General features: G+C 27.4%; 1 protein-coding gene across 1 annotated transcript; it reads left to right on the plus strand.

Annotated features, from left to right (window-relative positions):
• Positions 1 to 13,973: 13,973 nt before the first annotated feature.
• Positions 13,974 to 17,716, plus strand: LOC132935722 (heterogeneous nuclear ribonucleoprotein H2-like). The gene is made up of 8 exons (XM_061002341.1): positions 13,974 to 14,214; positions 15,351 to 15,509; positions 15,759 to 15,902; positions 16,560 to 16,698; positions 16,944 to 17,191; positions 17,279 to 17,382; positions 17,455 to 17,566; positions 17,661 to 17,716. The coding sequence occupies exons 1-8, from the start codon at positions 13,974 to 13,976 to the stop codon at positions 17,714 to 17,716; spliced, it is 1,203 nt and encodes a 400-aa protein (XP_060858324.1).
• Positions 17,717 to 26,398: the final 8,682 nt, after the last annotated feature.

Raw genomic sequence — 26,398 nt, forward strand, 5'->3', positions numbered from 1 at the left:
TATTCAATTGTTCAAAATAATACCAAATTATATCAAGGTAAATTAATCGACAACCATTATTATTATAAAATAATCAGACTCATTGATCTGTGTATAAATGTATAAATCATTCATGACATTTGTTCACTCGAGAACTAAATAATAAGTCAATCAATCGATTTTAGAGTTAAATTATTTGCACATAGTTCACAGAAACAGTATGTTAATAATATATTACCTGGGTACGTCACGTTAGGAAATAGGCACTTAAAATAAGGACATTTATTGAAGAAAAAACTTAACATGCTCATAATGTATTAAGTTCTGCAATTAGTATATTATTATAATATTATAAAATAATTATAAAAATTATATATTATATAAATATATTTTATAAGCATTATTATTTACATTTATTAATAAAGTGAAACATATATATGTTACGAGCAAAGTAGGAAATCCGGGCATTGGATAACAATGTCCGGGCACTGTGCCTGAAGATTTTGGTCAATGTATGAATGATCATTTTAATACTCAAATTGTTTATACTAGATTGCCCGGACAAAGTGTACCCTGCACAGATTCAAGTGGGCAAAGTGAATAAAATATAGCGCGCTACATACATTTTTATCGAAATGCATTTATACAATTATTATTTCACTACAAAACTATACTTCGATATTTTATTCGTACGCTACAAGACCGGAGCCCCCGCAAAAACTAGGGCCGGCCCTGGCTACAACGCGATGGCTGTGATAATACGAACCGATCCGTAATCTTACACCCATTTCACATGGACGCGTATCATACGCGACGTATCGTATGCGCGAGTGGTGCAACCAGGATTTATTAAAGGGGGGGTCCAAAAAATGTATTTAACTACTGCTTTTCTGTTCTTTTCCTGAGTATATGCATATATTTTATTTCATAATAAACACAATTTGCTGGGTTTAAGCAGTGCCGCATTTAGACATTTTGCGCCCCGGTGCAAAAAAAAAATTGGCGCCCCCTAAGCCCCGGTGAAAAGAAATTGTTCCCCCCTAAGGGGCCTACCCACGGAAAATATGGGAGATAAATCATCAATTAACCTTTTAGATTTTGAGCAAAGAAAAGAATATTTGTTTTACAATGTGTGCTTTTTTTTAAAAATATTGTTAAGTAATTGCTAAATTACTCTCTCCGGAAAGATACATTTGAATTTATACAATTTAATTTTTTTTAAGTAGGTACTCCATGAATAAATAAAATAAAATTATATAAAACTATGCAAATTAATATTTTATATTTTTTTGTATATATTAGTATTTTATAAAAATAATGTAATTATATAATATAATATTTAAACTTTTCTTCTACTCTGTAGTGTTGCAAATTCTTGAATTACTTGATTAAAGGATTTACATATTTTAAACTATTTATTTTTGCACATTTTGATTAGGTTAAGTTAAATCTGATTAATACATAGATAATTATACCTTATATTGTAACTTGTAAGTATAATTTATGTTGTATAGACATAAGACATAACAGTGGCGAACCCAGGGGGGTGGACCCCGGGTCCAGACCCCCCCCCACCCCTGGCCTTATGTCATGGTTTAATTTTAATTTTTAAAAGTGTCCTTATATTGATTAGATTGATTACCTATTACTTATTTACATATGAGATTAATATGAGACAATATGACTTTACCATAATTTAATTAGCATAACATTAATAATTAATTGACATACGACTATACTTGACACATTAATTTTCAATATTTAACTATAAAATTTGAACAATTTATATATTCTTAACTAGAAAATAATTATTAAATTTTAAATTTTAAAAAACTTTGTCAAAATTCAAAATATAAATGCTTATAAAAAAAAATTATGCCTATGTATTTTTAATATTTTTTAACTGCTATTGTAACAATATATCAAGAGCTTTGCATTAAATTTTATTAATATTTATAGAAAAAAAAAAAAAAAAATTGAAAACTGACAATGGTCCGTAAACAGCTCAAAAAGAGACGAAAATATTTTCAAAACTGTATAGTGTATAGAAAATGCTAATATAAACATTCAGTGAAATTTTCAAGTATCTACAATCATTCGTTTTTTAATTACAATAAAAGAAGAAAATCGTAACATGAGAAACCAAGTGAATATCAATTGTTGTAAAAATATGAATTTCAAACGCTCATAAAAATTTAATTTGACTTTCTTGTAGACATTTTTTTTTTTTGATAAAGGTAGACAAACTTATGAATAATATTGTATTACATTTTCAAATCTTAGATTAAAAAAAAAAAATTTATGAATTCTCAACTCAAAATAATTTGCTAATTTTTGTGATTTTTCGGTATTTTGTCAAGATTTAAACTTTAAATGCGTATAAAAAAATCTGTGACCAAAGATTTTTAATATTTTTTTAACTGTTATTGTAACAATATATCAGGAGCCTTGCATTAAATATTTACGCTTTTTACCCAACAAATAAAATTTTATTAATATTTATAGAAAAAAACTAAAAAAATTGAAAACTGAAATCGTTCAAAATAAATCAAAGACATTTTGAAAATTTAATCGCGTATAGAAAATGTGAATACAAATAACCAGTCAAAATGTAATGTATATACGTTCTTTGGTTTTAGAGTTACACCAAAAACCAAATTCTATTTTGTCGAAAACTGATATATTGCGTGAAAATTCCCATTTTTCCCTTAATTTATGTTGTTTTTCCTAGCAATTTTGAAAACTTTTGAGAATTTTAAAATTTTTCTCCCAAATTTACCAACTAGATTCACTTTTCCATCGAACATACTCTTGGAGAAAATCGAAGCAGTTTTACTGCCCCAAACCATGATGACAGATACAAAAATAAAGAAAAAATTAAAAATAAAAACACACACACACCATTGTAAAATCAATAAAATTGTTCTGCTCAGAACCTAAAATATAAATAATATAATTATGTTTTTTTTTTTTTATTGGCCTTAAACCCGGTAAATTGTGTTTAATAAGAAATGAAATGTATGTATATACTCAGGAAAAGAACAGAAAAACAGTAGTAAAATACATTTTTTTGAACCCCCCCCCCCCCCCCCCCCCCCCATTCATTGAATAAACCCTAGTTGCGCCACTGAGACATAATAATATAATGTACCTATATATTTACTTTCAACTGTTGAGGTTTTTTCACTAAACAAGTCTTGAATTTTTTACATTTGTTAACAAAATTAAGTTGTTTTTTGTGTTTGAACAAAGTTTTTTTTATGATTTTGACTACTACTAAGTTTTTGTACCTACCTGCTAAGTACTAGGTACCTAATAAGCAGGGCTCTGGACTTATAGCACTTAAAATTATTAAAAAAAGCGCTTCAAAACATCATTATAAGCACTCAAATAAGCTTTTTAAAAAACTTAAATCCAACCAAAAATATTTCATCAAAAAAAAAAAAAAAACTTTCTTTTTACATGAAAAAGTAGGTACTATACAGACATAATTTGTATAACTGTGCTAAAAATAATGATTAGGAAAAGTTATAATAAATAATAAATAATAATAAATAAATAATCAAAAAAAAATAAACAAATAACTTAACTTTCTAGACGATTTGCATTATTATTTATAGATTTTCCGAGGGATTTTCTGAAAATTAAAATGTAAACGATATTTACAAATAGTTGAAAAAAAAATAAATAAAATCTTACCGTCATTATTGCAATAAATGATTTAATTTTGATTCTATCAAAAACAACTTTGCAGTAGAAAACCACAAAAAAGTAGAAAAACTGGTCAAAAAAGCAAAAATAACTAGAAAAACTGGAAATAAGCATTTTTCGCAAAAATTGCTGAAAAAATCAAATAAAAGCTCTTTCAAATTTCATAATTGAACGTGTCGTAACACGACATACACTTCCATACCACTCTGCTAGATTTTAAGTCAATCCATAAAAATAAGCAAATGCTTTAAGTCCCGATCCCTGCTAATAAGTAATAAGTATAATAATTGTGTTGTAAAAAATAGCACGCGACACACGATAGAAAAATACGTTGTATTGCCGTATTATTATGAATAACTGATGTCTATTGACATAATCACAACAAATTTGGGAACTGTTATTAGGTATATTAATAATTATCGATCGCTGATAGCAATATTTCTATAAATACCTTGGTTGTTTGAATAATAAATTTCAAACAGCATAATATTATATAGATAATATATAACTATACAATACCATTTTACTATTATATAATAATGTTATTAAAATAAATTAAAATTTTAATAATTCACAAGTACCTAAACAAATTTCTGACCACAGCATTTTGGCGCCCCCAAAATACTGGCTCCCCAAAAAACTCATTTTGTCATTTTCTTTTCGGTCGTCGTGCTCAAAAAGTGTAACTTGAATGAATATCATACAAAAATAAATAGTTTTAATTACATGATACATAGCTACAAAATAGCTATGCAATAGCTTTACCGATGCAGTCCCTGAGTGCCTCAAACTTTTATTTTCGTCAACGGTTCTAACTATTTTCTAACATAAAATGGAAAACATGTTTAATGAGAAGTTTAACAATTTACTATTAAACAGGAACGCAAATGCTATATTTTTAAATAAAGTAAAATATGACGAATTAATTTTTAAAGTGAATAGGTAAAGTATAAACTAAAACAACGAAATAGTTTATAGCTGATGATTATAAATTAACTAAAAATTACGATGTTGTAAATATATCAGGAATTGAAAAATTAGTAGTTCCAGTATCCGAAGGTAAATGAATGAAGTATTATGTTTATAACGAACATTTATTTCAACTTCATATATGAAACACATGTATCAGTGGGACGTAGAGGTAGAAACCATATGGATCATGAATTAAACTTGAAATATAAAAATATAACAAGGGAGACTATAATAATATTTTTAAATTTATGTGACCACTGTCAAAAAAAAAAGGTAGTAATAATAAAAAACGGTTTAGTTGCAAAACCTATACTTTCATCAGAATTTACCTCTCACTGTCAAGTTGGTTTAATAAACATGCAAGCTCAATCTGATAGCGATTATAAGTTCATTATGGTCTATCAAGATCACTTACAAAGTTCGTACTTCTTAGACCGTTACCTCATGAATGGGCTGAAGAAGTATCCTACGTGTTAATTGATATTTTTACAACATTTGGAGCCCCGGCAATTTTGCAAAGTGACAATGGAAGAGAACTTGTCAATAATAAGTTATTATTGAGTTGTGTAGTATACTAGTATGTAAGAAGAACTTAAGATTAATAGTTCATTTACTGATAAAATATTCAAAATACCTATTTTTGAACTATTAATAACTTTGAGCTTTTTCTAGTTTTTTTTCTTTAAATGTCATAACTATGTCGATACAATCGTTTTTGGTGGGTCAAAAAGCTTGACGATTGTATACAAGATTTGTCGTAAGTTCTTATAATAACAGTTTAAATATATTAAAGATATCATATAAGTACCGGCAGTACCGCTTCTCGTATACAATGATATTATATCCCCAATACTTGGACAGTACCCCTAATTTTTTTCTTAACGCATCAGCATACATTCCAATTGTGAATATTATTAATAACTGTGTAATATTTATGTGTATAAATGTATAATTATAATCAAGTTGTATGTGCACACAACATTAATGTGCTAATTTCTATAAATATTATATTAAATTATATAAATACAATAATGTATAAAAAAAGAAAATACAAGAGCCAACATTTCAAAAAAAGCTTGGATTAATAAACAAAAATGGTAAGCATATACATATTATAATAACACATAATGCATATATTTATCTACATTTTACATACCTACATATTATTACAGTGTTAGGAACAGATAACAAAAAATCATCTAGATAAAGATAAAGATAACAACACTAAATTTTATCTAAGATACAGATAAAAGATAATGCTGTCTGTTCTTATGTAATCTAAAAATAACATAAATAATACTCTATTATTTTCTTTCTATAAATTTTAAGTTCTCATTTTTACGAATTCGTATTTTTATAAACGAAAAATAACGAATTTTGTTGTACATTTCTAACTGAATAAATATTATTCATAGGGCTCGAAATCTTTTGTCATTATGTATATTATTATTTAGTATACCTACACAATAAAATTTTCAAAATATTAAAATATTTAGATTAAACTTAAGTTACGAAGTCGTATTTAAACCACCAATGAATGACGATATATAAGTTAATAACATTTAGTATAAATAAATTATTGTATAATATTAGGAACCATGAAATAATATTATAATTTTCATTAAAATATGATTTATAAATGCTATTTGTTTTTGCTAAAAGTCAGATTAACCTAGTGTCGACTGATATATACCTACACCAGTGATATAGGTACCTCTGTAAGCACTTGAGTAACCAGATTACCACCAGTAGACCATTAATTAAGCGGTTACTTGATAAACATGGGTGACTTGGCAGGTTTTATTTTTTAACTAACATAATTATTATATTATTTTGTTGACAACTTGGGAAATACAAGTATACATTTAATGTATACCTATTTTCATTATAATATATTTTATTTTTACCATAAAATGCGATGACATAATATTTCGTTAAAACGTAAAAAGACTTTTTTCTTTATTTCGAACAGGCAATTTTATTATAATAATTTTTAAATTTTTAAACACGCAGGTGGGACAAAATTATTTAGCTTTTGTAAATTAAACCTATAATAATAATTTCAATTAAAAGTATTAATGCATATTTTACAAAACTTTATAGAACTATAGTTAATAAACTAGTGAACCAAAATTGATGATTTGAGTATCAAAATTTTCAGAAAAAAGCTCTACCAAAGTACTTCCATCAAAAAAATTAATTAGTTGCCATTTTAAAAATTAAAGTTAATTTTGCTATTAGTACACCTGCGTGTTTAAACATTTTGAAATTGTTATAAAAAAATTGCCTGTTAAAAATATAGAAACACACATCTTTTTTCGTTTTAACGAAATTCTATGTCATCGACTCATAATCGTTAAAAAACCCCCACGTACAATGGCATAAGATCCACCCTGCATAACCTATACTAACAACATACAAGTTATAACACTATATTATTGTTATTATGTTTGCGACCAATTCCAGGTTCACTGTTTCTTATTTTCAAAAACTCCTTAAAATTAATGAACGTTAAAGATGTACTTACCCCAATCGCTAATTATTTGACAGGGTTTGGAATAAATTTGGAAATAATTACGTAAATGTTTAATTAAATTAAGTGAAGATTCATAACTTTACATAATTTGTATTGTTTTAAAATAAATCATAACTCATGAGTGGTTATTAAAAATTATAATACTATATTCAACCTTAAAAAAATAAACACTAAGTATCGTATGCAGGCATGTCTTTGAATTTTTTTTTTTAGATATTTTCGGAATAGCTGTTATTTTACTGCAGTAATGTGGCACTCCAGCACACATTATTCTTGTACTCCAACTCGATGACCGACTTGCGAGTTTCTAATTTGTCATTAGGTAAGTAACCTACCTACTCATTAGTTATATAAGATTTTTTATTTACGATTTGACATTCTAAGATTATTGAGTGCCTATACTGCCAGTTCAGTGTTCAGCAATTAATAGTTATAAATAAATTATTTATTTATGATCAACGTTGTTCATTTAACGATTTAAACGACATTGTTGTGTTTTCTACACTCGTGAAATCAACAAAACAAAACGGTTTAGATCCATACACAATCATATTTTCTGCTCCTAGAAAGATTCGGTTAGAAGTAAATAAGTCCGCTCGGCCACTCCGTCCCCCATGTATAGTTATTAATTATTCCGACATCGTAAAAATTAGTATTTTTTTTATCATACCCAAATAGTTCGATAATTCAAATTATTCGGCGTATTGACACGATTTACAGAATAACTACCTATTATAAGAAATGTAGAGGAGATCTTTTAAACAGTCATACGAAGCCGGATTGTTGAAATTGTTATTAATTAGTTTAATAATTAATCGATAAATAATAACACGTAATTTCACATATTTTAGTCATAGTTCTCCATCACATGTATAATATTGTGAAAGTGCAATGTTTTTTTATTGGATGAATAATTGTTGATATTAAAATTAAAAAAAAATAATTTTATATTAGGTATGCTGAAAGCTAATGGTGTAGTGTGGTATGAATATACATGTTTTAACAATAAAAATTACAGATCAAAGTTAATAATATATTTACTGTAGTTGCACGTTTGACATTTACAATGTCACATATAATATATGACTTATAATATCTACTTACATCGGACATCACGTATCAACTAAATACACTAACTACTCGGAACTTTAAATTTTGACCTCCCGAATGCACAAACTTGATTTACTTTCCCACCACTATTGTTTTCGTGTATACATGCAGACACATCATTGTAGATGATCGCTCAGCTCAGAATCTAAAATAAATTTTAACTAATTCATATCAATTTTAAATTGACAAATTAATTGTTATTTAATACATACTTTAATAAAAATATAAAATGTTACTTGCTATTGATTTGATGATTTTTGATTATTTATTGAATTAAATGTTTCTAGGTTCTATTGAAATAACTAAATAACAATAGTAACAACCAAACCGTTTTGAAATTAATTATTTTTTTGTATTATGTATTAATTATAAATCAGCATAGGCGTGTTCAGACTTTAGTGACCGAGAGGGCACAACAAATTTTATCCCTGGGATATATATATAATATATATGTTTAATTGAATTATAGAATAATACAGTGGTTATAAAATCCATTCCGTTAAGTGTGAACGCATGAGCACGGGTGACGCCAACGGATAAAATTCCGACCCGGGTCCGTCCCGTCACCGTTCCATCATAGTGTGAATGGACCTTCATTATAAACTAGAACGTTCGACGGACGTGTCCTGATATTCATAAACAAATTAAATCAAATTTCATAACATTTATACTTTATTTTTTAAGACTACAAATTTTGTTGTACATACGCATTTGTTAAATATAAGTCTTAGACATTTAAATTATGATTTATGTGTTTTTAATATTTAATTTATTTAAAATTTGAGTATTTATATAATAATTTATAGTTGTTTGTACAATTAATAATTATATAATTATTTAGTAACTATTACAATATGAAATTTCGTTCGTAAATCGTAATAATTAATATTCCAATACCATAATAATATTGTTATTTTAATTATTGTAATAATAATTTATTCGACGATTATAATTTCACCATTATATGACATTTAATTTGTAATAATTGTTACATATTTGCATACAATATACTATAATGTACATTAAATGGAATAACATTTGATTTAATTCCAATTTTTTCTTATATAATTATTAAATATTCCGGTAACGTAAAAATTAGTATTTTTTTTATCATACCCAAATAGTTCGATAATTCAAGTAATACGGCTTATTGAAAAGATTTACAGTAAAACTAACTATTATCACAATAAAATTGTAGAGGAGCACTTTTTTACAATCGTAAGAAGCTCAATTTTTGATATTTTTATTAATTACTTAAATAACTAATCGATAAAAAATAACACGTCATTTACCATTTCGTCATGATTCTCCATTTATCATGTATTATATTGTGAAAGTGCAAAGTTTTTTTTTATTGGATGCATTGTTAATATCAAAATAAAAAAAAGTAATTTTATATTAGATACCTATGCTGAAAGTTCATGGTACCTACTCTTGTTATATTCACAATAGTCATCCTATATGATAATTTATATTTAAAATCTGCCCTCGAATAAAAACATAATTTAGTTCATTTAATATTACCATTAACTACCTACAATATAATATTATAATTAAAGATAATATTTATATGTGTTTTAAATTGTAAAATATGCATGCAAACATGCACTAAAAAAAGTCAAAATAGGACAGAAAAAAATACAAAACATGCAAGATTAAATTTCAATTTTGTAGCGTTAATTGGTTATTAATTTTATTAAAATTCTTATATACAAAAAGTAAAATGTATAATAGAGGTATATATTATAGCACAAAAATTGAAAAACGCAGTAAAAAAATGTAATTTAATTTTTAATCGTTTATAGGTTGCAAACCAAGTAAATAACATTTTAGGTAGTACGACAAATTGAATTCTTTGAATCGTAAAATATTTTATATATAAACGTATATCTATCTACTGAGTCTGCGTCAATATTGGTCATATACAATTGGTCCTCTGAATTGGGCATTTTGTACATTGGTCGTTTGGTAAACTAGTCTTACTATATTTTCGTTGCGAAACGTGAATACCTACTGGTTTAAAAACGTTATGTAGGTACAAATGAACAATAGTTAAGTTAATGAAAAATAAAAAACTAACAATTAATATGCCTCTAGATTTTATTAAAAGTGAAAGAGGAAAAGATATGCTCGTGTTTGATGGTTTTTTTATATCGTTTTGAAAGTAAAAATGATAAAAAAAACTATGTAAAAATGTGTTGGAAATTTAAAAAAAAAAGTTAAAGCCAGAATACATTCAGATGAACATTCTATTCTAAGTGATGGAACCAAAATACTAACTTGACTATTTTGAAGAAACGTGGATTGGTAAAATGGAGAGGAACGGGAAAAGGGAAAATCCCAAATTTTCAATTACAATTTGGAATTTCTATGCTGTTGAATATAACCTTCCAAAAACCAATAATTCGGTAGAAGGATGACATAATGGTTTTTCATCCATATTAAATCCTATTCACCCAAACAAATTAATTAAATTTATAAGAGCCCTACTCCCTACAAAAAGAAGAAAAGCTAAACCATCTGAAAATGGTCCAATATCGCACTGGAGCAGAAACTCCTAGAAAATGAAAGAAATATAATGGTGTCATCGCTGAGAGGATAAATAAAATATGTAAAACATTTAATAATAGAACATTTGATGAATGTATCTGGGATAGCTCATAACTTATAATTATTTTCACACATATTATATTTTTACACATATTATTTTTGAAACTTATAATTATTTTTACACATATTATTTTTTATAACTTATAAATATTTTTACACATATTATTACATATTAATTTAAGAATAATTACGACCAAATATTATTTTTACATAAAATACATATTATTTTGAAAACTACTAATTTTCCAAACGACCAATTTACCAAACGACTAATTTCAGACGTCCAATTTTACCACAACCAATTTCATACGATCAATTAACTGTACCCCCTATTTACTTAATATGATATGTTTTGTTGTTTAACACCTTTTTGGACCATTAGGTATAATTGTATGTTTTTTTGTTAAAATATGCACAAATATGCAAACCATGCACTAACGTCGAAATATGTAAAAATATGCAGTATAAAATGTTGATATTTAATCAATCGAGCAATGATTTATGGACACTCATGGACTGCATGTATATGATGTTGAAAATAGCAAAATGCATTTCATGCTAAATCCGGTCTTTAATAATTATAATGATTGCACATTTGTTATTTGTAGTTTGTACATTGTACATTCCGTATTCGTCAGACTTGCGTAAAATATTTTTCAAACTTTTGATATAAATACTCGAATAATTATGAATAATAATATTCCGAATAAAGTATTTAAAATACTTTTAAAATAATTTTTAGTTTTGGTTTTAAATACTAAGCAGAACTTTTCTTCGGAAAAATTTGAAATTAGTGCTTACATAGGTATACCTAGCCACGTAGGTAATTTAATAATTTTATATTTAATTTGAGTTAATGATACTTGATTTAAAATGTGCATAATATTGTAAACATTTCCAGAAATAAATAAATATGCAGAAATAATTTCTTAATTCTTATTTCTTGGGTTTTATACAAATTTATAGTTAATATAATACATTCTCTAGGACCTCTAAAAAAAATACTCAAATTCTCGAAGTTATATGAGCCATTGCCCATTAGTAATATTTAGTAGGTTGACTTAATTTTTGTGAAAAAATTACATTTGAAAATGTAATTTTGTTTATAAAATTTGAACTTTAAATGCTTATGAAATAAAATCTTGTTTACGAATCTTTAATATTTTTAAATTTATATTATATAATAACTTATAAGGAACCTTGAATTAAATTGTCTAAGTTTTTTACCAAACTAAAAAAAAAAACTGATGGACATAATAGAAAAAGAAACTGAAAAAATTTAAAATTTAAAATTTCGATAAATAACTCAAAATATCAAAGTATTTTTAAAATTGTATCATATCTATATATAAAATGATAAAATAAACATTTGTTAAAAACTTCAAGTATCCACGGTTATTATAGTTTTTGTATTCGTAATTATTTGACAGGGTTTGGAATAAATTTGGAAATAATTACGTGAATGTTTAATTAAATAAAGTGAAGATTCATAACATAATTTATATTGTCTTAAACTAAATCATAACTAATGAGTGGTCATTAAAAATTATTGAAAAATATAATAATATATTCAACCATAAAAAAATGGTGACTATGTATTTTTAATATTTTACAATTATCGTTGTAACAATATATTATTAAGAGCCTTGTATTAAATTTTCAAGCTTTTTCACCCAATAAAAAATACATTTTATTGACATTCATAAAGTACATAACATACCAAAGTTTACACTCAGCAGATAACGTTTCGCCCCGTTAGTTTAAAAATTAGAGTCGTGGCTCGCTATAGTAGGTACAATTAACCAAGCGTTAAACTCTCCGTAGAATAATTTATAGTATCAAACCGGATACAAAGCTACGTCATGTGTCAGGACGTGCGATGGCTTGTTTATCATGATTACAACGGCAGTATGGTTTAAAATTGCGCCGTAGTCAATTCTTGGTATAAATTCTTGTTTGAATAATAAATTTCAAACAGCATAATATTATATAGATAATATATAACTATACAATACCATTTTACTATTATATAATAATGTTATTAAAATAAATTAAAATTTTAATAATTCACAAGTAAACAAATTTCTGACCACAGCATTTTGGCGCCCCCAAAATACTGGCTCCCCAAAAAACTCATTTTGTCATTTTCTTTTCGGTCGTCGTGCTCAAAAAGTGTAACTTGAATGAATATCATACAAAAATAAATAGTTTTAATTACATGATACATAGCTACAAAATAGCTATGCAATAGCTTTACCGATGTAGTATTGAAATGTTGACAAATGTTAACAGGTGTTGACAAAATGGCTATCTTCAGCGTGTGTTTATACCCAATTCACAACGTTTTCTCATCCATGAACTAGGTTAGGTTAATAATTTCTCCATGATAAACCTCTAATTCATATTTTATATAAACTTATTTATTAACTAACCTAGTTCATGGATGAGAAAACATTGTGAATTGGGTATAAACACACGCTGAAGATAGCCATTTTGTCAACAGTTCAATATTTCCCAGAAGGCATCGCTTGTTGCTTGGTACATTGTAAAATACTACATACCTTATCTAAAATCTTAGGATGTTTTCGTAATTAAATAGTTTAGTTTCATTAGCAGACTTCAGTTTCTGTGTGTTTTCTTGAGCTGCTTTGTGTTTTTGAAGTGTTACTAATTGTAATTTCTTAAAGTTAGTAGTTCAATCCAATTCAATTTTTTTTTTAAATTATATAATAGCTGTGGTAATATTAACTAAAGGTATGAAAATTGAATTATTCAAGTTAGAAGTTTTTAACTTGGGTGATTTTAATTACATACAAAATTTATAACAAGAAAAAATTGGTATGCATATACTCTTATCAAGGCCAGTGTCTGATACGGGTCAATGCGTTTCACTGGTATATTGTACATGTAACTTCTTACACATTGGATTTTGAACAGATATGTGTTGATGACTGATATACTCCAGTTTTTTTCTTTGATGATCTTAAATTATATACATCTACTATATTATATTTTAATTTAAATATATTTTTGTAGTATTCATAATATAGATACAATGAATCAACAGCAGGAGCCGCAACAGCAGCAGGAGCCACAACAGCAGAAGCAGGAGCCACAACAGCAGCAGCAGCAACAACAACCATCATCACAACTACAAATGAATGATGACCAAAAAATGTCCAATGAACAAACTGATACAGATGATTGTCAGTCGAATAAAGAATTTTTTGTGAAGATCCGTGGCATATTATGGTCAACTACAGCTGATGAAATAATCAAATTTTTAAGCACATTGGGTATGTTAAGAGCAAACTATAATAATTATCTTACTCAAATTCAAGTACACCGAGCAGCAGAAAAAAAACAGTTGAGCTTGTACATCCATCCCCCCACTACTGGTAACTGAAACAGTTTATATACAGTTGTGTTCGACTACTATGTTAGTCTACAATGATTAGTACATATATAATTATTAATTACTGAACATTCACAATTCCGAAGCCATCCTTTAGTTATTGTTATTATAAGTTAGTATTATACATTTTTAGTGATATTTGGTGTCATAATATTATGTTAAATACAAATCAAAAGTAGAGGATTTAACAGCAAATTTATGATTTTGATTATTTATAACTATTTTAATTTATATTTTTTACCCCTTGATTATTTGTCATTAAGTTTGATTCTAGTGTAACTAGTTAACTAGATGTAGCCACAAAACTTCAACAAGTATACCAACACCTCTCAATGCTATTTCCAATACTTAAATTAATAAAAAATCAGTCTACTATGCCCTTTACTAACTTACGCTTGCCTTATCTGGGTTAACTGCTCAGCGACACACATAAAAAGAATTCAAATTTTTCAGAATAGAAATATAACGAACGTACCATATGTTTTATTCGAAAAGATAATCTTCACAAAGACTTCAAAATTATGAAAATTCAAGACCATATAAAAACCCTTGCAGCAAATTTCCATAGTTCGCTTAATCAACAGGCTCATTACACTTCAATTAACACATACATCTATCACCTCAAAGACGTCTCAAAAGTGGTCACCCACACAATCTTATTACCTAGTTAATTATGATAAAGCTTATTATAAATTATAAGTCTAATTTTATTCTTAACCTTACACCCTAAACTATACATTAATTATAATTAACCTTCATTAGGTATAGGTATCACTACTATTGTTATTATTAATAAATTAATATAATGTTAAAATTGTCAAATACAAAAACTCTGTAAATATCTGTAGATATAGATACCTAGCCTACATAAGCTAGGTATATCTTATTATTAAATTATTAAATAATAACAAGTTAATTCAATAGACATACAATTGATCAAAAAAAAAAAAAAACTAGATGTAGCAATAGTTTTATATTTAAAATAAATTAAATGTAATCTATTTTTATATTATGTAGGTGAAGCAAAGGTTAAAGGTGGTGCTTCTGGAGTACATTTTACTATGACTAGAGAAGGAAAACCTAGTGGTCAAGCTTATGTTGAAATGGAATCCGAAGAAAATCTTAAGGCTGCTCTTGAGAAAGATGGAGAGCATATGGGCAGTCGTCCCTTTGAAGGTTATACTCAAATTATATTTAATAATGTATTAGTAATTAGTTTTAATGACTGATTTGCTTCCAAAGTATGGCTTATACTTAAATTCCTAATTCCTTAAACTAATAAAAATCGACTGTAAAAAAGAATAACTTTCTTATTCCGCTCATAATCTACAATAGTCTACAATCATTTAAATATAAATGTTAATAGTGAGTTATAAAAGTGTATTTTAAAACTTAATCATTTGAATATATTTTTTTTTTTTTTAGTATTTCCATCAAAGCGTTCAGAAATGGAACGGGTTTTTAAAAAAACTGGTTCAACACTTGACAGTAAACTATATGATAATTGTGTTCGCTTAAGAGGTCTTCCCTTTGATTCTACTGTGGATGAAATTGTAGAATTCTTCCAAGGTATATACTTTTCCATTTAATTTATATACATTGATTGAATTTTATTTTTTATTTCTCTTGTTAATTTTTGGGTTACTTATAAATTTGCTTTGTCTTGGTGATTCAATAAGATTTATATTTTTAATTAGTTTTGTGATATTTTTTTAACAGTTTTTTTTAAAATCTTATAGCAATTTTACTAAGTAAAGCTTATATTTTTTTTAATTTAAAATATTAAGTGTTACACTATATAATTTGTCTTTGTATAGACTTAACCACTCTACTACGTTCCATTAAACATAAAATTATGATAACTAGTAAGCTATTTGTCCACAGAAAACATTAATAATCGTTTACTGCTTAAAAATTAAGTTTTATATGCTGTATTTAAATATTGAGCAGGATATTTAAAAATGGACTTAAAAAGTAGTAACTAGTAATTATACCAAAATGTAAATTTAAGGACAACAAAAAATATGTAAATAAATTTTTTTAATTTATAAATATCACAAGTTTAAATCAATAACAGTTAAAATGATCTTAATTCATTGCCTTATCTTAACATTTTATAAAAATATTCAAACTTAATAATATTTACCTTTTGTTAATTGAACTTTTTGTGTTTTTGGTTGTGCTAATGATTGGGTCATCTATGATTGATTGTATTGCGGTCAACAGGGTTGAAGATGACACCAGACGGTATAACCATGCCAACCGACTTCACGGGGCGGAGTACAGGGGAAGCTTTTGTACAATTTGTAAGCCGAGAGAATGTAGAGGAAGCTCTGCAGAAACACACGGAGAAAATAAGACACAGGTGGGGTATCTTCCTTTATTTTATATCCCGGTGAAAAGTTGGCGGGTAATATAATCACACATAGTTAAACAAAGGGTGGCCGGTAATCCTTCGCTCCTCCTTATTTGTGGTTTGTTTTTTTTATTTCATTTTTAATTATTTCTACCATAGTAAAAATTTACTTTATGTTAAAGTTACTTTTAGGTATCAATTGCATTGAGATTATAATACTTCATAAATTACTCCTTTTTTTTATGATTCTTTAGATATATTGAGGTATTTCGCAGTAGCTTAGCAGAAATTCGCAACCAAGCACTGCAAAGAAGACCAAGACAATTTCCATATTATGACCGAATAGATTGTTTTTGTGGTGGCAGAGGATGGTACTTTGATATGTCCATGAGAACTGGACGTAATATGAAGTATTTTGGCAGTGGTAGAAGTATGGGTGGACCAAGAGGCGGTGGCAGAGGTGGCCATGGTATGATGGAAGGCAGTAGTGGAGGTGGCAGAGGTGGCCATGGTATGGTGGGAGGCAGTAGTGGAGGTGGCAGAGGTGGCCATGGTATGATGGGAGACAGTAGTGGAGGTGGCAGAGGAGGAGGATGGAATAGTAATAACTGGAAATCTCCACCAAGTAGACCATTACATGTTGTAAATATGAAAGGATTACCTTTTAAAGCAAATGAGGATGATATAGTTACAGTTAGTATATTTATATTTTAAATAATAGGTATAGCTTTTTTTGTATAAATTTTAATAAATCTTTCAAAATAGTTTTTTGGACCATTGGAGCCCGTTGATATATATTTTCTTTTCAATAACAATTATCGACCATCTGGAGAAGCAAATGTTGAATTTGTCAGCATAGAAGATGCAGTATTGTCAATTTATTAAACAAGCATTGTCAAAGTAAATATTTTTTTTTTAGAAATTGCTTAATAATTTATATATAATAAAAAATATGAAATGTTTTAATTTATAAGATAATACATTTATGCAACATAGATGCATTGAACTGTTTATGTTAGATATCTAAGGCCTTCTGGACTAATATAAATATGTCAGGACCTAGACCAAATTTTAACCGCTTTTAAAATTGATGATAAATATAAATAAAATAAATTGTTTGACTTTAAACTTTAAACTAAGTATTATCATATGTTTGCAGCAGATCTATTTTTTTTTTTATTTCTTAAACTAATAAAAGTAATTATGATTGTGCTCTTTAAATCTAAATATGTTAGTTTTACCATTCAAGTGTTATTTAATTTTGACAACCTAATTTATGATGTATTGACATAGAATAATTTTGTAATATCATTTTTTTAGAAAAATATGAGAACACGCTTATTTTATCACAACATTTTAGGGCATATGATGTTATATCATAACTTTCCTATCATCCTAATATAAGATAATTTGATGTTGTGGAATCTTTAAAAATCCAAATACTTGGAGTATGGAAATCGCATTTTAAAGTTAATAGGAACAACTCTTTTTTTATACATTGAAACTTGTGTTTTGCATAACTTCTATTTTTGAATGTATACATTAAGGAAACAATTTTATATTTATTAAAATTAGTGTTTGTAATAAAGCGTCTGAAAAATAAATTGTACCAATCTTTTTAATTCCTATGCATCATAGTTCACGAAAAACCGCTGTTATTATATAAATTTGGTAAAAAATGTGATATTTGTTTTGATTTTGTGTTATGTTACGTATGTTCCCTTATGTTGTATGAAAACTTAGATTACTTGAACGTATATTTTATAATTTTGAAGTAAGTATTAATAATGACTAACATTAAAGAAAGTCATAATTGAGAAAGCGGTAAGAAATAAAGTTTACAAAAAAATTTATCAAAAAATAAAATGTCTACAAGAAAATCAAATTTAATTTTTATGAGCGTTTGAAATTCATATTCTTACAACATTCGATATCACTCGATTATTCACATGTAGCGATTTTCAAATTGTGTTGTAATTCAAAAATGAATAACTGTAGACACTTGAAATGTAGGTACACGATAAGTTTATTTTATCAATTTCTTTACTTGATAAAATTTTCAAAATATTCGTGTAATTACCAACCATCGATAATTTTATCACTTCATATATTGTATAGACAATATAAATTATGTTATGAATCTTCACTTTATTTAATTAAACATTCACGTAATTATTTCCAAATTTATTCCAAACCCTGTCAAATAATTACGAATACAAAAACTATAATAACCGTGGATACTTGAAGTTTTTAACAAATGTTTATTTTATCATTTTATATATAGATATGATACAATTTTAAAAATACTTTGATATTTTGAGTTATTTATCGAAATTTTAAATTTTAAATTTTTTCAGTTTCTTTTTCTATTATGTCCATCAGTTTTTTTTTTTAGTTTGGTAAAAAACTTAGACAATTTAATTCAAGGTTCCTTATAAGTTATTATATAATATAAATTTAAAAATATTAAAGATTCGTAAACAAGATTTTATTTCATAAGCATTTAAAGTTCAAATTTTATAAACAAAATTACATTTTCAAATGTAATTTTTTCACAAAAATTAAGTCAACCTACTAAATATTACTAATGGGCAATGGCTCATATAACTTCGAGAATTTGAGTATTTTTTTTAGAGGTCCTAGAGAATGTATTATATTAACTATAAATTTGTATAAAACCCAAGAAATAAGAATTAAGAAATTATTTCTGCATATTTATTTATTTCTGGAAATGTTTACAATATTATGCACATTTTAAATCAAGTATCATTAACTCAAATTAAATATAAAATTATTAAATTACCTACGTGGCTAGGTATACCTATGTAAGCACTAATTTCAAATTTTTCCGAAGAAAAGTTCTGCTTAGTATTTAAAACCAAAACTAAAAATTATTTTAAAAGTATTTTAAATACTTTATTCGGAATATTATTATTCATAATTATTCGAGTATTTATATCAAAAGTTTGAAAAATATTTTACGCAAGTCTGACGAATACGGAATGTACAATGTACAAACTACAAATAACAAATGTGCAATCATTATAATTATTAAAGACCGGATTTAGCATGAAATGCATTTTGCTATTTTCAACATCATATACATGCAGTCCATGAGTGTCCATAAATCATTGCTCGATTGATTAAATATCAACATTTTATACTGCATATTTTTACATATTTCGACGTTAGTGCATGGTTTGCATATTTGTGCATATTTTAACAAAAAAACATACAATTATACCTAATGGTCCAAAAAGGTGTTAAACAACAAAACATATCATATTAAGTAAATAGGGGGTACAGTTAATTGATCGTATGAAATTGGTTGTGGTAAAATTGGACGTCTGAAATTAGTCGTTTGGTAAATTGGTCGTTTGGAAAATTAGTAGTTTTCAAAATAATATGTATTTTATGTAAAAATAATATTTGGTCGTAATTATTCTTAAATTAATATGTAATAATATGTGTAAAAATATTTATAAGTTATAAAAAATAATATGTGTAAAAATAATTATAAGTTTCAAAAATAATATGTGTAAAAATATAATATGTGTGAAAATAATTATAAGTTATGAGCTATCCCAGATACATTCATCAAATGTTCTATTATTAAATGTTTTACATATTTTATTTATCCTCTCAGCGATGACACCATTATATTTCTTTCATTTTCTAGGAGTTTCTGCTCCAGTGCGATATTGGACCATTTTCAGATGGTTTAGCTTTTCTTCTTTTTGTAGGGAGTAGGGCTCTTATAAATTTAATTAATTTGTTTGGGTGAATAGGATTTAATATGGATGAAAAACCATTATGTCATCCTTCTACCGAATTATTGGTTTTTGGAAGGTTATATTCAACAGCATAGAAATTCCAAATTGTAATTGAAAATTTGGGATTTTCCCTTTTCCCGTTCCTCTCCATTTTACCAATCCACGTTTCTTCAAAATAGTCAAGTTAGTATTTTGGTTCCATCACTTAGAATAGAATGTTCATCTGAATGTATTCTGGCTTTAACTTTTTTTTTTAAATTTCCAACACATTTTTACATAGTTTTTTTTATCATTTTTACTTTCAAAACGATATAAAAAAACCATCAAACACGAGCATATCTTTTCCTCTTTCACTTTTAATAAAATCTAGAGGCATATTAATTGTTAGTTTTTTATTTTTCATTAACTTAACTATTGTTCATTTGTACCTACATAACGTTTTTAAACCAGTAGGTATTCACGTTTCGCAACGAAAATATAGTAAGACTAGTTTACCAAACGACCAATGTACAAAATGCCCAATTCAGAGGACCAATTGTATATGACCAATATTGACGCAGACTCAGTAGATAGATATACGTTTATATATAAAATATTTTACGATTCAAAGAATTCAATTTGTCGTACTACCTAAAATGTTATTTACTTGGTTTGCAACCTATAAACGATTAAAAATTAAATTACATTTTTTTACTGCGTTTTTCAATTTTTGTGCTATAATATATACCTCTATTATACATTTTACTTTTTGTATATAAGAATTTTAATAAAATTAATAACCAATTAACGCTACAAAATTGAAATTTAATCTTGCATGTTTTGTATTTTTTCTGTCCTATTTTGACTTTTTTTAGTGCATGTTTGCATGCATATTTTACAATTTAAAACACATATAAATATTATCTTTAATTATAATATTATATTGTAGGTAGTTAATGGTAATATTAAAAGAACTAAATTAGAACTTGTTTTTATTCGAGCGCAGATTTTATAAAATAAATATATTATAAAATAAACGAAATCAGTTTTCGCGTTGGAATCACCCGTCGCCGTGGATGAATAAAATATTATTATTATTATTGTTGTTGTTGTTGTTGTTATTGTCGTAGAAAATATAATATAATATTGGACTGCAGCGTCGGCGGTGGTGGTGGTGGCAGGAGAACACGGACGAAACGTTGACCGGCGTGCCGTAGAATACGTACGAACCGGTAACCGCGGTTTGTGGCGGAACGTGTATGGGGTTCGGTGAAAGCGCGGGTGTTCACCGCCCGATTTACGCGAACGGCATTCGCGGTGGGGCGGTGTGCTCCGCAGACGATCAGACGAGGGCCATCACGTCTTGTGTTTCAGCGCGGGCCGATCTCGGCCGTTGATGGGCCACCCGCGCAGTCTCTACCGTATGGTGGCGCCCCCTATAGTCGGCCGCCGCCACAAACTCTGCCGTCGCTCTTGCCGTATACCGCTCAAATATATTATTACGTACCTATTTAGAAGAGGTCTGCACGGGCTGATAATTTACAGCCCGGTCCGGCCCGGTAAATTTTTTAGAAAGCCAGGCACGGCCCGCGAATAGTTATAGGCGAGTAAGACCGGCTCTATCCGGCCCGGTAGTATTTCTAGAAAGCCCGGCCCGGCCCGCAAATAGTTTTTGGCGAATAAGCCTGGCCCGATCCGGCCCTGTCCTTTCCAATGCCCATCTAAATGTTATATGAATTAAGCACGGCACGGTTAAGCCCATATATTTTCGTCCAGCATGTTAAATATTTTGGAAGATAGCCCTGTCCGAAGTTTTTGTAGTTTTTAAGTAGATACTAGATACCTCTTATTATCTTTTAAAAGATTTTTTTTTTTTAAATGATAAAATAGTTTAGGAACTAGGTACTAGTAGTAGATACTCAGTATCTGTTTTAATTTAAATAACTTTAAAGGTCGTATTCAAGTAATCCTGATTGCACAAACACGTTGAGCATAAAAATACTAATAAATAATGCTTACTCTAAGCGGTTGATTCTTATAACCAGTGAACACTATACGCGGCAACCACTGTATATGGACATCTTTTTATAGCTCAAGCCAACCATCCTAATAGGTAAAGCCTTTGTCAACAAATCTTGTTCAATAGTTACGGATTTACAAATGACATGTGTTATAACAGCTTGAGGTGGCTTTTGAACCAATTGTTTAAATAAGAGACGAGACAAATCTGTGTGTAAACTCTAAAGAACATTAAAATAATAAAATATGTGATAAATTGTTTGTACTAGGAATTTGGAAAGTAAATATTTAAATTTTTGAGCACAGTATATTTTAATTAAGATTTAATTTTATAATTAACTTTAAAATCAAGAAATAACCATCGCCTGAAAACAAAACAGATTTAATAAAAGCATATTATATACTATATAGTATAAGCATAAGCTAAATATAATAGCATACAAATACAGTTTAACATTTAATACATTTCTATCTACAAGATAATTTGCAAATTGTTGATGAAATTTGTCAAAATGTGAACTTTAAATGCTTATCAAAATTGGTGGCTATATATTATCTTTAACATTTTTGAACATACATTATAGAAACTATAAGGATCCCTGTATTACATTTTCAAACTCTTAAACAGAGCAAAGACATTTTTATTGACAGTAATTTTAAAAACAAAAGTAATCGAAAAAAATAAAATGTATTATTCGCATAACTAGAGGTCAAAAAGAGTAAAATTGTTTTAAAAATTGTAAGGTGTGTGTAGAAAATGGTAATACGAAAATTCGGCAAAAAATCATGTATCTATAACTAGGTAGTTTTTTTTTTAGTTACACTTATAAAAAAAAATCAATTTTTGACAAAAATATAATCATTTTTCAATAATTGTTCTTTTGTTTTTCCCCATGTATTTGAAAACAACATTCAATCTTTACCTGTTTAACGTATCCAACTAGATGCACTTTCCCTTTAAGAAAGATACCAATGCCCAAAGTAGTTATGTGTTTCTTTGAGGCTCTCTGCTTTATTAAAATTTAATTCTTGCTCAGCAAAATTGTATTACCTAGAAATTAAAACTTTGTTAAAAATATGTCAGTGCACCACTTGTTTTCTCTCTTTGCACAACCATCAACATGCAAATGTGAGTACAGTAGATCCAGTTTTGTACCGTTAGTCCTAATATATTAGACTGATATGACATAATGTTATAATCAAACTTAAAGGCAAAAATATTTTTTAAGGAATCTTACGGGGAAGCACCTATTATATTAATGTATTTTATTTTTAAAACAAGTCATGGATATTTTAAGATTGTAACATACAATTATTTATTTATTAATTCATTTTGACTAAACGGGCTGAGCGCTTTCGATACACAAATATATGCCCACGCACACAATTAGATGTCATACGATGTGTCTCGTGAACAGGTGGGTATTTTATGTTAGTTGAATAGAACTCTGTACCACTGTAGTTCTGTTCAAATTTCACATAATCGCGATTCCCGAGTGATTCAAACTTAACGTCGGCAGACGAAAAAATAAAAATATTATGTTGTTATTTATTTGATAACAATTATTATCATCATAGTTCGTGATAAATAGTGATAAGGTTAGAATCGCGGGCATTAAATTTGACGGAAGTCCGACATTTCGTGAACGATGCAGCTCCACGACCCACGATTTAAGACGTAACACGGGCATTTTATTGTTTCCGTTATATATAGCAAATTTACGTTCTGCGTAATACATTTTTATTATTTGTGTCCGTGTACACGATAAGTATTCGAAATAATGCTTCGCTTTTCATCATTTCCGGTGCGAAAGTGAATCTAGTAGGTGCATAGGGGATATCGTAGTACCTACCTAGTCTCCAAAATCGCCGGGAAAAACAAAAAAAAATATAGGAAAACAAGAATTTTTACGTAAATTCGTTTTTGGTGTAAGTGGTGTTATTCTAAAATAAATTACTGTAGATACAAGCAATTTTCACCGATTGTTTGTATTAGAATTTGAAACCATAACATTTTCAAGATATTTAGATTCATGTCTAGGTATTCATATGCATATGAGATTTTCGATTATTTTAGTTTTTTCTCAATTTATGTCGATAAAAACATTTTCTCTTGGTCCAACAACTTGAAAATGAGCTGTAACTACTGTCGTGCACTAGTATACTAGGAATCGTGTTTTTTAATTTCTTCTTGATTAAAGTAAATTGATTTTATTATTATGGCACACTAAACATATTAAAAACTATAAAATGCCACTACTGGAATAATTGCAAAAAAACAATAAAAATATGATTTATTTGAAATCGGAATGACATGAAGCTTATTAGATTTCTTTATCTCATATAGAAAAAGTTCAATATTGCAATAGTAATTAATACAAAAATGACTAAAAAAAACACAGAAATATGCAATTAAAATGTTAAAAAAGTCTTTAAAATGAAAAAAGTTAGTTGATTGGTCGTATTATGCGGCCCAAAAGATTCACAGTGTAAATCGTTATCGTCATGAAACTAATTCTGTGCTCACTATTAGCATATCATACCATCAACCAGACTAAATATGTAAAATCATACGAATTCGCGCTCTAATCATATTAAAATAGATTGAGTTAATAAACACAGAGAAAATTAAGTTAAAAAGTAGAAATTTATTAGACTTAAGTCCATAGACTACATTAGTCATATATTTCTAAACTTAAATATACATATACACTATCAATACGACAAATATGAAAAGTATGATAGTATAACTTATAATGATTTTATACAGGTACAAAGCTAACGTAACCTACCTACTTTTCTTTTTTGTTATACAATTTGAAAATAGAGTTTTCATAAATTGGTCATTGACAAAATAATTTTATTCACAAACATGACTGCACAGTGTATAGGTATAGTTTTTTTTTTGGTTAAATAAAGTAACTAATTACTTTCTGATGGGTGGTGGGGGAAACATAGGAAAAATAAGTACACAAATTAAAGTAAATAGGTACCTATCACAATATAATATAAGTCTTCATCAATTATGTCCATTGTCGATAGTTGAAGTATTTTAATAACAACCACTGAATCTTTTTGGTAATTGCATACTCTTTTTTACAATGAAGATTGTATTTCCTCGTTGTAAATGGGAACGGGTTTGACGACCTGTAAACCAATTATGTACACATTTAATTCAATTTGATAAATAATAATACTATGATCAATTGTTATCAATTTTTACTATAAGCATAAGCTAAATATACAATCGAACATTTAAAACATTTTTAACTGCAAGATAATTTGCAAATTGTTGACGAATTTTGTCGAAATGTGAAGTTTAAATGCTTATGAAAAATGGTGGCTATGTATCTCTTATATTTGTGAACATATATTACAGAAACTACAATAGGATGACGTCCGTATTGCATTTTCAAACACTTTGACATAGCAAACAACATTTTATTGAATATAATTTTTAAAAACAAAAGTAATCGAAAAAAATAAAATGTATTATTCGCATAACTAGAGGTCAAAAAGAGTAAAATTGTTTTAAAAATTGTAAGGTGTGTGTAGAAAATGGTAATACGAAAATTCGGCAAAAAATCATGTATCTATAACTAGGTAGTTTTTTTTTTAGTTACACTTATAAAAAAAAATCAATTTTTGACAAAAATATAATCATTTTTCAATAATTGTTCTTTTGTTTTTCCCCATGTATTTGAAAACAACATTCAATCTTTACCTGTTTAACGTATCCAACTAGATGCACTTTCCCTTTAAGAAAGATACCAATGCCCAAAGTAGTTATGTGTTTCTTTGAGGCTCTCTGCTTTATTAAAATTTAATTCTTGCTCAGCAAAATTGTATTACCTAGAAATTAAAACTTTGTTAAAAATATGTCAGTGCACCACTTGTTTTCTCTCTTTGCACAACCATCAACATGCAAATGTGAGTAC

The sequence above is a fragment of the Metopolophium dirhodum genome, chromosome 1 (genome assembly GCF_019925205.1).
Source record: "Metopolophium dirhodum isolate CAU chromosome 1, ASM1992520v1, whole genome shotgun sequence".
Taxonomy (NCBI): Eukaryota; Metazoa; Arthropoda; class Insecta; order Hemiptera; family Aphididae; genus Metopolophium; species Metopolophium dirhodum.

Coding starts and splice junctions, on each gene's coding strand:
- LOC132935722 (XM_061002341.1), top strand. CDS start 13,974: ATGAATCAACAGCAGGAGCCGCAACAGCAGCAGGAGCCACAACAGCAG. Junction 15,510..15,758: donor GGGCAGTCGTCCCTTTGAAG/GTTATACTCAAA, acceptor TTTTTTTTTTAG/TATTTCCATCAAAGCGTTCA. Junction 17,383..17,454: donor ATGAGGATGATATAGTTACA/GTTAGTATATTT, acceptor CTTTCAAAATAG/TTTTTTGGACCATTGGAGCC.